At 37.7% G+C, this 13,466-nt stretch overlaps 1 protein-coding gene across 1 annotated transcript in view; it reads right to left on the bottom strand.

Annotated features, from left to right (window-relative positions):
• The window catches only part of LOC131035078 (uncharacterized), a 98,831-nt gene that overhangs the window by 69,146 nt on the left and 16,219 nt on the right, over positions 1-13,466 (bottom strand). Inside the window, exons 2-4 of the mRNA XM_057966705.2 lie at positions 1,489-1,648; positions 1,303-1,364; positions 1,057-1,151 (exon numbers count right to left, since the gene is read on the bottom strand). Of these exons, the coding sequence (XP_057822688.2) occupies positions 1,057-1,151; positions 1,303-1,364; positions 1,489-1,648 (317 nt within the window). The remainder of the gene's footprint in view (positions 1-1,056; positions 1,152-1,302; positions 1,365-1,488; positions 1,649-13,466) is intronic.

The following is a 13,466-nucleotide window of genomic DNA, read 5'->3' as shown; positions in this document are numbered from 1 at the left end:
TATCACTTGCCTTTTGCTGATTCACCAATGCGTGTAGTTGTATATAGCTCACTAAAAATAGAATTCCAAGTAGTTATTGGACACTAGGCATAGAAGAAACCAAAGAAAAGAGTCCAAAACAGACTTCTTAAAAAATGTAAAGATTCAACAATCAAGACAAACCAAATCGTGAGTAGAACAAAATGTGTAAAAGATCAATTCAAGTTTTAAATGTATTTATATGAATCCAAATTTGGCAACACCCAACAAATTGTTAAACAATGGAGTAAAAATGTGGCAATCACATGTAACTATAAAACAATCAATGTTGCGATATTAGATTCCCCTTCATTTTATGAACAACGAGTAGATGAGAAAGGCAAACATGATTTTCTACAAAATACAAATGAATGCATACTCTAAAGAGTATTATCTACGGCTATAATTTCATCTAAAGATAATGCAATAAAAGTTAACTATTTTATTTATTCCTCTACATCTTGTTTATTCTCTTGTTGTGGGAATGGACAAGTTTTCTTGTCCAAGGAACCTAGTGGATCTTGTTATTTCTGTTGAACAAAACAACAGATCTACTAGGTTCCTTGGACTCAAAAATAAGTGTTTCTAGTCTGTCAAAAGCTCCCATAAATCTCCAGTGATGGCTGCATTCTTTGAGCAGCCATATTCTTTGTTCCAATTCCTCCACAGAAAGGGACCTTGCATGGGGTTTCCTTTTCAATATAAAAGGAATGTTCAGTTTGTGTATAGATCAATTTGCAAATTGTGAGATGAAAGATTTGAACTCATATTTGGCAATCTGTTTTTTTTTTCGAGCTACTGTTCTCAGAAGCTATAGATCATCTGAGGCTTCCAGAGGAAGCTATTGCCTCCCAGAGGATTATCACAAGCTTCTGGTGTAGAAGAGGGAGGGAGATGGCTGAAAAGGCAAAGGTAGATGCAGAAAGCATTGTCTTGAAGAAAAACCTACAATGTACTTTTTGCTCTTGTAATGTGTTTAATATCGCAGATAAGCTCAAGACCTTAAAATAATAAAATGCTTGGAGTGGTGAAGTTTACCAATGATTGTGTCAGATCTGAATTCTCATGTCCATATATGGCAGCAATATCCATCAGTTTTGGTATGTCTAGCAACCTCTTTCCCAGCAAGAGATCTGTCAAAACTTCACCCAGCATAAATGGGAAACACGTAGAGTATATTCTTCACAAAATTTTAAGACAGATCTTGAAACTGATCTTTAGCTCATATAGCCCCATAAGGTGTTATATACATATAAATATGCAGCAAAATAACATAAGACAAACCTGTGTGTTCCTTTGAGCTAAGGCTTTCCCTTGCAGGAGCACCTGGATCCTGATTTGATGACCTAGACCAATTGACATCAGTTTCAATGTCATAAATCTTTGCTCATAAAGAATATCTATGTACAAACTATAACAACAATCTTAGTTATGAAAAGAATAAATTAAGGGTAAAAAGAGGAATCTAACATGCGATACAAGACCATGAAGACACGTCGGCATAGCTCCTGATCACCAACAACCAAACCAGCCATTGACCCACTCTGGCCACAATGATATAAGTCATACCATCGTTTCCTGAACTGAAGATAGCTATCCAAGAATTCTTCAAGAGAATCATCTCTAGCAACTACAAGCATAGATACAAAGTTATTGAGATTAAGTATTAAAGACATCCCATAGAGCATTCATTGATAAACATCAAAATAGATATTCAAGATAAAGGCTCTCAGTGTCACCAGGTACGTTTTTACAGAGCAGCTGCAGTTGTGCTATAATAATAGTGTATCAGAGAACTTTTCAGCGACAACAGCAAAACAAACCAGTATCTGGATAACCTAATGTGATGAACACACATTGATTTGACAATCAAAAGAGAGGCAGGATCTGCAAAGCCACTTTACAGCACTCATAAGTTGGAACCTAGACACCTATTACACAAGACTATAGAGTCATAGTTAGTGAAGAGCACTATCTCACAAACAGTACAAGTTAAAACCCATTTATGTTCAACAATGATGTTGTGTTCCCCAACTGATTACTGCTGAGAGTAAGGATAAATCTACTGAAATAAAACTTATTATTTTCCTTTCTTGTTCTAAGAATACCTTTTTAGGAGTACATTAGTAGGAAAAATCGTCATTTATTGGGAAGCAGGAAGGAGTAATTGGAAATAGTCTATCTATAACAAAGGGCACAATGAATTGATAATGATTAATGGACTTTCTTTTAGAATAGTAAATCAGACTTTATGATGGTACTTATCTAATAAAAGAATTGTTATCGGTATGGGAAGAAGGGGACTGGAAAATAGTGGTTTTATTGGTAATATACATATGGAAAGGAATAATAGACTTGTATCTAAATGTGTAAGAATTGGGGGCAAGACATTATGACCTATAGATTGTTAGCTTCTAAAATAGCATAATGAGTTGTTTAGGAATCTTGCAGCACCTTAATATTAGCAATCTTTCTTTTTAAATGCTATTCTTTCTTTTAGCTTGAAAAATGCAGGACAAAGCCAAATCTACTACTACCTTTGATTCTCCTTTGGCACCACTTGGAGTAATCTTCCTCTAATGCTTCACTACTATCATCACCCAAGAATGTTCGTGTTTACTGCTATATCTGATAAATTAAATACATGAAGTAATAATAAAGATGACAATGCATACCAGATACAAGACTAAAATGTATCTTTATTCACACATGAAATTATTACAGAAAAAGACTAGAGATGATCAGCCAAGGATCAGAGTGGATCCAGCTACCTCATACTACTTCCCTTGAGGGTACAACATGTATGTAAAGCACCCGATGATTGCCAAGAGGAACACAACCGCCAACCAACTGACACTTACAACTAACCAAGAAAGACAAACAATTAATATATAGTCAGATAATCCCCCCAAAAGAAAATGTCGTCTTCTAGATGACAAGTAAACGTGAAGTTACATGAGGGAAAATTAATAATGTCAATGTAGACAATTATTTGTAGTTTGCAATTCACACTTGAACTACACTTGGAAAATCAAAGGAAGACAATGGGGATCCGAGGGCAACACCCCCAGCAAGGTCAAGGGGTAGTGTCAAGGTCTAGCGGCAACGCCCCTAGAATGGTTCGAGGGCAACGCATAGACCAAATTAAGACCTTCAAAACCACACAGAACTCTATGGCGGCCATGATTTTCGTGACTTTTTAAGATGCCACAAACAATGCTAACGAAGCCAAAAATTAGAGATTTCATGTCAAAATTATGATCAAGTCGTACCAACTGCCCTATAATCTATACGATATGTTGTGTCATACTCTACCAATAATGATGCAAGCCATACATAAAAATGGTGCCAAGTTTGTCATACAACACAAGCCAAACGATACCATACGAATGAAGGATGCAAATGTCGTACGAGAGCAATAGGGGTCTATCATACAGCCAAGAACCGTCATACAATACTATCAAACAACAACCGCCATGCGGTACCACCAAACAACAATCATCATACGATGCAGGAAATGCTCAAGTCGTACCGAATAATGAAGATGTAGTACGAAATGTTAACCAAGATGTCATACGGGATAAGCCCAAGATGTCGTACAAGGTCAAGATGTTGTACGGAGTGATGTCGTGAGAAACAGTACCATACGGAAGAACTTGACAAAATGTGTCATACATGAGAACATGCCAAAAAGTGTCATACAGTACTACTAAGCCGTACAGAAGGAGGAATGTGTCGTACAATGAGGGTCTAGAAAACCCGTACGGTGTGCTTGATGTGTCGCACCTTACAATGCCATTCACCAAATGTTGTCGTACAAATAGCTTTTGTACACAATGAATACACCATCATACAATGTGGCTCTCAAGCAAGTGTAGTCTACAGTTTTTAATTAGTACAGAACACCTAAAGGAACTTTGTCATACATTGCAAAACGATGTTAAGAGTGCACAAGGCTGTACGAGGAAGTTGGGAGTATTATAATTGATCTTATTTTCCCCATTTAATATCTTATTATTATTTTCCACCTTTTTCCCCATATAATCATTCTAATTTTGTTTCCCATCCCTGTTATTTTTTTGTTAAGTTGATTTTCTTTGACAAGTATCCGTACACTCCACATTGGACGTTTTGCTCTCAATACTCCAAGAAGTACAATCTATAATTTTGTTGTCTATAATTTTGTATTCATCTACATAGTCGAATGCCTTTGTTGTAACTATTGTCTTTTGCAACGCACAATCCTGCACACATGAATTGTCCAACTTCGTAAAATCATTTTTCATTGATTGCTCTTCATTGAGAGTTGTAGCTTTGAGAAAATTACAAGTTGATGGAAATACCTCAGTCCTCCATTTGCCAGTGAAATAGAGACCACGGAGAGAATTTGTTTCATCCTCCGAGCAAGATTCCAACTCCAAAATTCCTTCATCGTTTGGTTCCATTCGACCTTGACTCTCCATCCATTCTTCTCCAAAATCTAAATCTAACGAGTCCAAGGAAGCTGCTTCCTCACTGACAGCTTGGTTCTTTGAATCAATTGCATACTTGCAACCCTTGTTCTCAATGGAGATTGTATTCTTTTTCCAATTGTGATCAGCTTTGGCTTCTACCAACCATCCTCTCTTGAGTAATGCCTCGTATGCTTTCTTTTCCAAAGGAATGACCAAAAAATTCAAGAGGAATTTTTGGGTCCCGATTATTACCTTTTGTGCGATCAATGTCCCCAAAGGCTTGATTCCATGTTGGTTGGTGCCTACTAGGTGAAATGTTGGTGGCCAAAGAGTTGGTTTCCCAAGGCACTTCCAAGTGTCTTGTGGCAGTATGTTTACTCTATAGCCTCCATCAACGAAGGTGTTTGTCAAATTCTTCCCCATGATTTCCATCTCAACATCAGTCAGTTGCTTCCCAATGTTCACCATCAGTACCATTGGATCAACCACTTGCTCACCTTCAGGTGGCGGCGTGTCTTTGCTTGAACCTTCCTCTCGCTCAATTTGGTTGTCCTCGATAATGTTTGTGAGTGCCACTCTCAATTGCAGTATAGTTTGTAGAAGGTTTGTCACCTTGATGGGTACGGTTGTCTGCAACATTTGTCGTATGATGTTTTTTTCCGACTCCTACCATAGTGAAGTACTTGGCACTTCATTAGAGGTTCTTCTCTCATTCGCCATCGCCCATTCTACATCAGCTTTGGCCTCTCAAAGTCTTTCTTTCTTTGTACAAGGGTGTAGATACATTGCCCTCTTCGTTTGTGCTCTATTAAATGCCAAAATGTCCTCGTCTTGTCATTCCACATCTAGCATGTTGATACCCTTTTGTTTCAGGCAGTCGGTATCTTCATGATTGCCTAGTCCACACCATTTACACAATAATTGTACATTGTCTTTCTTATTCTGGCAATCTCTCGCAAAGTGTCCCCATTCACTACATTGTCGACGTTGTATGATAGGACGTCCTTTGGAGTCATTGTATTTGATTTCACCCTCCTCGTTGATTTCCATAATCGTCAGGCAACGCATTATGTGGATTTGATGGAGTGGATTCTCCCTATGTGAAGAGAACAAGTGTACTTCTATTCTTCAAATTATATGGGCACTCCTTTATTGAGTGCCCCATCACTTGGCAAATCTCACAAAATATCTTTCTAGGACAATTTTGCACTCAGTACACCATAGTTCATTAGTTTCTTTATTGGGTTCCTTTCCCTACTTTCAATTCTTTCATCATTCTCATCATATCCCATTGTAGGGCCTAAACCGTTTTGGATTCTTCGTCGCTACTACGTTCAATGCTCTCATCATCTTCCACCTTCCTCTTCCCTTAGGAGGATGTATTACTTTCACTCTTGATGTCCATTGCCCGATTGTAAGCATCGACATATGAGGATGGAGGCACTACTTTCATCTTCTTGTACAACGAGGGGATCAATCCATATAAAAAAGAGGGCTTGCATCATCAGTAAATTGCAATTCTAACAATAAACCCCCAATAAGAAGAGCAAGTCCTTTCAGAGTAGGACCAAAGGAGAAATCTCTTAAGATATAATGAATTGCTTCTGCCGCAATCACAAACAAAGAAGGGTCATGTGGACACCCTTGTCCAATGGACCAATGCAAGGGGAAGGAAGAAGACAGTTCTAGATTAGCATATACTTGTTGTGATGCATCCTTGAATGGAACATTAACATATCTACAGAAAGATTCTCCAAAATCAAAAGATTTCAAAACAACAAGGATGGAGGATCATTCATTACGGTCAGCCTTTTTAAAAGTCAATAAGAGCCATAAATATATTCTATTCAATACTATTAGCCCATTTTATCTGCTCTCAACTAGTTAGAAGATAATCCTGCTACTACATATATTTTCCTTCTACAAAACCAGTTTAAGTAGGAGAGAAGATCTTGGGTAATAATTTTTTTACCTCCCTAGCCAAAACCTTGGCAAAAATCTTATAAGAACATTTGACAAGGTTATAGACATCCATTTCTTTTTTTATGACACTAATTCAGGAGAGGGGAGGAGTTGTAGAAGAACGCAAAAAATTTATACACATGATACTAACTTCTATTCTCAAGTTTTGTTCAATAGTACATATTACATATTTATAGGATTTTCACATCCTATATTATAGGACAGTTGTTCTACCTCCTACAACCACTCCTCTAAATTTACAAATTGTTTTAGCCTCAAGTGCTCACTGTTTTTTGCCCTCTACGAGCAACTCATGAGTTACGGGATGTCAAGTGCTTGCAAGAAACACACTAGGAACTCACAGGATGTCAAGTGCTCACAAGAAACACACTAGGAACTCAAAGTCTTTGTTGAGGAAAAAATTCGGCAGAGTCTTGCTTAGCATAATAAAAGATAGCAATCCGCTAGTTTCCAAACTTTGTGTTGGGCCTAAGATTGTGTTTATGATTGAATTGTTCTTATGTCTAGTTATCATTATCATTCCTAAATACTTGAATCTTATTGGTGATATTGTGTATGTGAGTAAGAGAGCATTCTAATTGTGACAAGTAGACTTTGTGCTATTTGCATATTTGGGAAATCTTCTGATAGTTAAGTGATTACATAGTAAGCTTTGTATTGCTATTAGTTGCTCTTAGTTTTTAAGAAAATTAATCACATCTTGGAGACTTTGAGCTACAAGTTGTGATTATAATTGTAAGTGTGGTGATTATAGTAAGTTGCACTCACGTAAGACTTTGAGCTTACATGATTGTTGAAATTTTTAAAAATCATTATAAAGAAGTTCTATTAGTTGTTAGGTTTGTTAGTTGTAAGAAATATCATCAAGTGAAGTGAGATACATTAATTCTGAAAAAAGAAAATTACATGCCCTAAGCTTACCTCCGAATTTAATTTCAAAGTTGTTGAAATACCCAAATTCTACCAGGGAACCTCCCCTTGATGAGAGGAGAGACTTTGTCTCAACATAGCTGTGTGAAATACATATTTTGTCATTGGTACGCTGGTGACAAAATATTCACCCAACAGTTTTTTGGCGACTCTACTGGGGAGCGACGAGCAACCGGTATTTTCTCTTTTGGGTTGCAGTGTGTTTTTCCACTGTAATATCTCGCTGATCAAAGTTACACTCATGGACAACGTGCAACAGGAATTGTTGATCCTACCTTTGAGTTTTTGCAGCAACATAATTTTCTTTTTGTGACTCATCCTCGATCGAGATCTCTTTTGCAGCGAACAAGGAGTTTTCCACCTACTGCACAGCGGTCTCCTATACCATGTGAGGCCTCAAGCTTGCAAGTTGCGGTTATCCCAACCGTCAATCATTTTGTAATTCCCCCATACAATCCATTAAGTATGGCTGTCTTGGGTCCTTGGGGTACTGCGTTCAGCCCTTTAAGCCTAACGGCACCTTTACATGAACTTCCAAAAGGCACAAGAAAGAATTTGCCTAAGTTTTCGAGAGATGGTGCTCAACATCCTGATGAACACATCGCTGCTTTTTATATTGCATGTGGTGTTCTCGGTGTTGGACATGAAGATGTTTTAGTGAGAATCTATTGAAATTTTGCAAGGTGCAGCTGCTGATTGGTTTTTTCATCTTCCAAATAATTGTATTATGAATTGGGCTAGCCTCAAAACAAGGTTCGAGGAAAGGTTTAAGCCCGTTGAAGATGATCATGCGCGTTTAGCGCAATTGACTCAAATGAAAAAGGAACCACAAGAGCCCATGCAAGAATTTGTGGCGAAGTTCAATAAGTTGTACAATCGCATTCTGACGGCATCACAACCTACTGCTAGAAATTTAAAATGTTTCTTTATTAATGCTCAATTGCCAGAAGTAAGTTTTCTCTTGCGTAGGAATAATCATGCAGATTTGGCTGTTGCACAACAGATGGCCATATCAGTTGAGGATGATCTTATCCTTGCTGGTAAGATAAGAAAAGATCCTAACAAAATTAGGAATAATCAAATTGTTGATGCATAGTCTTCTTCAACAAATTCTGCTAACCCTATGATTCAAAAGCTAGCGAATGAATTGTTAGCACTCAAGAAGCAGATTTCCATGCAAGGGAATGCGCCATACCGTGATGTTCCAAGGAGAACATTCCCTAACAATGCTTCCAATTATTTCGCCTCAGAATTCAACTACAGGCTACTATGAATCCGAACAAAATGATCTTCCTCCATTTGGTGATGAAAATGCCAATTTGCTTCAAGGAGATGATGCAGAATTGGCTGGCGACTCTAACATCAGATATATGTAGTATGAAGAAGATAATGTGCAAGATGCGCATGATGGAGATATCTTTGCGGTTTTCACTCGTTCACAAGCGCAAGCAGCACAGCGGCCTGTCAATGCGAATAGTGATGACTCCACACAAGTCAGGGATTCTCAACGCTCACCAGTTGTTATTGCTAAGCGTGGAACTCCTTTACCAAATCCTCCAAAGGACAATTCCATTCCTAGAGACAATGCGAAAGATAAAAATGTAAGTGCTCCTTCGACTGTTGCAAATCTTTCTGCACTAGTTAATTCTTTTGCACCTGCATCAAAGACCAGTGCACCTAATGTTTCAAGTTCTCAAAATGAAAACCTTAACCAATCTTTGATCAATTCTTTTCAAGCATTTGACATAATAGATCATGCTAGAAAAACTAAAGTACAAATGTCTGAAGTAGAATATTTGAGATCAAATTCGGATCATTTTAATCATTCGGTCAAATTTGTAAAAGAGAAAGATACTTCCTCAAGTAATCCTCCCAAATCCAACATATCTCAAAACAACTTAGTGAGCTCTCCTTCTCCTATGGAGAAGATAGAACCTTTTTTTTTCTCCTTGTTGATCATAAGTTGAGTAATTGTGTAATTGATTCTGGAGCATCCGAGAATGTTATGCCGGCGAAAGATGCCAACAATCTTGGTTTAACCTTGACTAAGACGTTTGGTAGATGCTTTTCCATGGATGCACAATAGGTCAGATTAAGGATGCACAATTTGCTTTTGTCGCATTTCCAGACAAGAAGATCGAAATGACAGTATTGGTAGCTGATGTGTCGGCTTCCTATGGCATACTATTGGGAAGGAATTTTTGCAGAGATGTTGGAGGGGAATTGAACATGGATATGACTGAAGCACGTATTCTCGTCAAGGGAGAAATCAAAAAGTTGTATCCAGAAAAGGAATCGCAATACACCGTTGTGAAATTTGATGATCAATGAGCTCAGATTCTTTTTGAGTCATCAGGTATGGGCAATTATTTCTTATATGCTGATGATGAGTTTGAAGTTGTACCTGAAATAGAGGATGTCGTTTCACTTGATGAAAGTTCAAGTGATTGTGAGGATATTGTTGCTGAATCTGTGGGATCCTCAACTTCACAAGAGCAACCGCTCAATTTTGATACTGTTAGTGTTGGTGATCCAAATGATGTTTGGACATTAGAATTTAATGGCAGTTGTTCTTCCATCGGATCAAGGGCAGGTGTCATGTTGGTGTCTCCTGATGGTAAAATGTTCCCATTTTCTTTCGAGTTACAGTTTGACAATACTAATAATACTGTTGAGTATGAGTCTCTTCTTTTGGGAGTGAATGTTGCTGAAAAGAAAGGAATTAAGAATTTGCATGCTCAGGGAGACGCTGAATTGATTGTTTGTCAAGTCAGAAATATCTATCAGACAAGAAGCGATAGGCTAAGGCATTATCGTAATCTTGTGTGGGACCCAATTGAGGCATTTGATGCCTTTGATCTATCTGTTGTTTCCCAGGAATTCAATGACAGAGCTTATTCTGGAGCAGTATCCGCAACCTTGTTGATTTCGCACAAGGATTTTTCAGGACCGCTATATACTATTGAAATGATATTCCGACCAAGTGTTCCTGATAATTCTAACAATTGGCAAGCGTTCAATGATGATCAGCACGTGATCAATTTCTTGCAAACTGCTGATAACTTTGATGATTTGTATTTTGATGGTAGTCAGTATCCTTCAAGAGATGCCATTGAAAGTGTTGATGCGGAAACTGGTGAAAAATTCCTACAACTGAAAGGTAATAAGATTCCTAAGGGTCTTGTTTCTCTTGAAAAATTGTTTGACAAGCATGATCGCTATGTCAAAAAGCGACAGAAATCAACTGCTAGTACAATGGAGTATGAGCAAGTGAATATGGGAACGGATGAGAATCCAAAGATGATCAATATTGGAAAATGTTGTTCACATGAAGAAAGGTGTAAATTTGTTGCATTATTGCAGCAATATATTGATGTCTTGGCCTACTCTTATGATGACTTGAAGTCTTTTCGTCCTAAAGAGCTTCATCGTGATATTCCATTGAAGTCGGGTTTTACTCCTTTCCGTCAAAAGCAAAGGCAGTAATATCCGAAGATTTCTGATACCATCTTTGCCGAAATTCAGAAAATGTTAAAGGCAAGGATAAGCTTCCCTATTCATCACTCCACGTGGATAGCTAACATTGTGCCAGTGCGCAAGAAAAATGGAGAGATCCGGATTTGTGTTGATTTACGGAATTTAAATCAAGCTTCTTTTAAGGACAATTATCCATAGCCTATGATGGATCAAGTCTTGCAAATTATTACAGGGTCTGAGATGTTGTCTATGTTATATCCAAAGAAGCCATCCAACATAGACAACATCTCAGACCTTGTAACAGTTTGCAAGACTTGATCCATCATAGGCTATGGATAATTGTCCTTCAAAGAAGCTTGATTTAAATTCCGTAAATCAACACAAATCCGGATCTCTCCATTTTTCTTGTGCACTGGCACAATGTTAGCTATCCACATGGAGTGATCAATAGGGAAGATTATCCTTGCCTTTAACATTTTCTGAAGTTCGGCAAAGATGGTATAAGAAATCTTCGGATTGTACTAACTTTGCTTTTGACGAAAAGGAGCAAAACCCAGCTTCAATAGAATATCATGACGAAGCTCTTTAGGATGAAAAGTCTTCAAGTCATCATAACAGTAGGCCAAGACATCAATATATTGCTGCAATAATGCAACAAATTTACACCTTTCTTCATGTGAACAACATTTTCCAATATCGATCATCTTTGGATTCTCATCTGTTCCCATATTCACTTGCTCATACTCCATTGTACTAGCAGCTGATTTATGTCGCTTTATAACATAGCGATCCTGCTTGTCAAACAATTTTTCAAAAGAAACAAGACCCTTAGGAATCTTATTACCTTTCGGTTGTAGGAATTTTTCACCAATTTCCGCATCAACACTTTCAATGGTGTCTCTTGAAGGATACTAACTACCATCAAAATACAAATCATCAAAGTTATCAACAGTTTGCAAGAAATTGATCATCATTGAACACCTGCCAATTGTCAGAATTATCAGGAACACTTGGTCGGAATATCATTTCAATAATATATGTCGGTCCTAAAAAATCCTTGTGCGGAATCAACAAGGTTGCGGATGCTGCTAAGGAATCTGCTCTATCATTTAATTCCCGGGAAACAACAAATAGATCAAAGGCATCAAATGCCTCAATTGAGTCCCACACAAAATTACAATAATGCCTTAGCCTATCGCTTCTTGTCTGATAGATATTTCTGACTTGACAAACAATCAATTCAGCGTCTCCCTAAGCATGCAGATTCTTAATTCCTTTCTTTTGATCAACATTCATTCCCAAAAGAAGAGACTCATACTCAGCAATATTATTAGTATTGTCAAACTATAACTTGAAAGAAAATGGGAACATTTTACCATCAGGAGACACCAACACGACACCTGCCCCTGATCGGGTGGAAGAACAACTGCCATCAAACTCTTATGTTTAAACATCATTTGGATCACCAACACTAACAGTATCAAAATTGAGCGGTTGCTCTTGTGAAGTTGAGGATCCCACAAATTCAGCAGCAATATCCTCAATCACTTGAACTTTCATCAAGTGAAACAACATCCTCAATTTCAGGTACAACTTCTCATCATCAGCATATAAGAAATAATTTCCCATACCTTATGACTCAAAAAGAATCTGAGCCCGTTGATCATCAGATTTCACAACAGTGTATTGCGATTCCTTTTCTAGATACAGTGTATTTTGCATCATCTCCTGGAAGCAAATTGGCATTTTCATCACCAAATGGAGGAACATCATTTTGTTCGAACTCATAATAGCCTATAGCTGAATTTTGAAGCGGTGCTTCCAATGCAAGTCTCTCCGGAGCAAAAGGTTGCTTGTTTTGATTACGAGGAGCATTATTGGAAGCATTGTTAGGGAATGTTCTCCTTGGAACATCACGGTATGGCGCATTCCGTTGCACGGAAATCTGCTTCTTGAGTGCTAGCAATTCATTCACTAGCTTTTGAATCATAGGTTTGGCAGAATTTGTTGAAGAAGGTGATGCATCAACAGTTTGATTTTTCCTAATTTTGTTAGGATCTTTTCTTATCTTTACCAGCAAGGATAAGATCATCTTCAACTGATATGGCCATCTATTGTGCAATAGCCAAATCTGCAAGATTATTCCTACGCAAGAGAAAACTTGCATCTGGCAATTGAGCATTAATAAAGAAACATTTTAAATTTCCAGCAGTAGGTTGTGATGTCGTCGGAATGTGATTGTACAACTAATTGAACTTCGCCACAAATTCTTGCATGGGCTCTTGTGGTTCCTTCTTCATTTCAGTCAATTGCACTAAAAGCGCATGATCATCTTCAACGGGCTTAAACCTTGCCTCGAACCTTGTTCTGAGGCTAGCCCAATTCATAATACAATTATTTGGAAGATGATAAAACCAATCAGCAACTACACCTTGCAAAGTTTCAATAGATAATCTCATAGAACCATCTTCATGTTCAACACTGAGAACACCACATGCAATATAAAAAGCAGTGATTTGCTCATCAGGATGTTGAGCACCATCTCCCAGAAACTTAGGTAAATTCTTTCTTGTACCTTTTGGAAGTACATGTAAAGGTGTCGTT

The sequence above is a fragment of the Cryptomeria japonica genome, chromosome 3 (assembly GCF_030272615.1).
Source record: "Cryptomeria japonica chromosome 3, Sugi_1.0, whole genome shotgun sequence".
NCBI lineage: Eukaryota > Viridiplantae > Streptophyta > Pinopsida > Cupressales > Cupressaceae > Cryptomeria > Cryptomeria japonica.
This window is presented reverse-complemented; position numbering and strand designations above follow the sequence as displayed.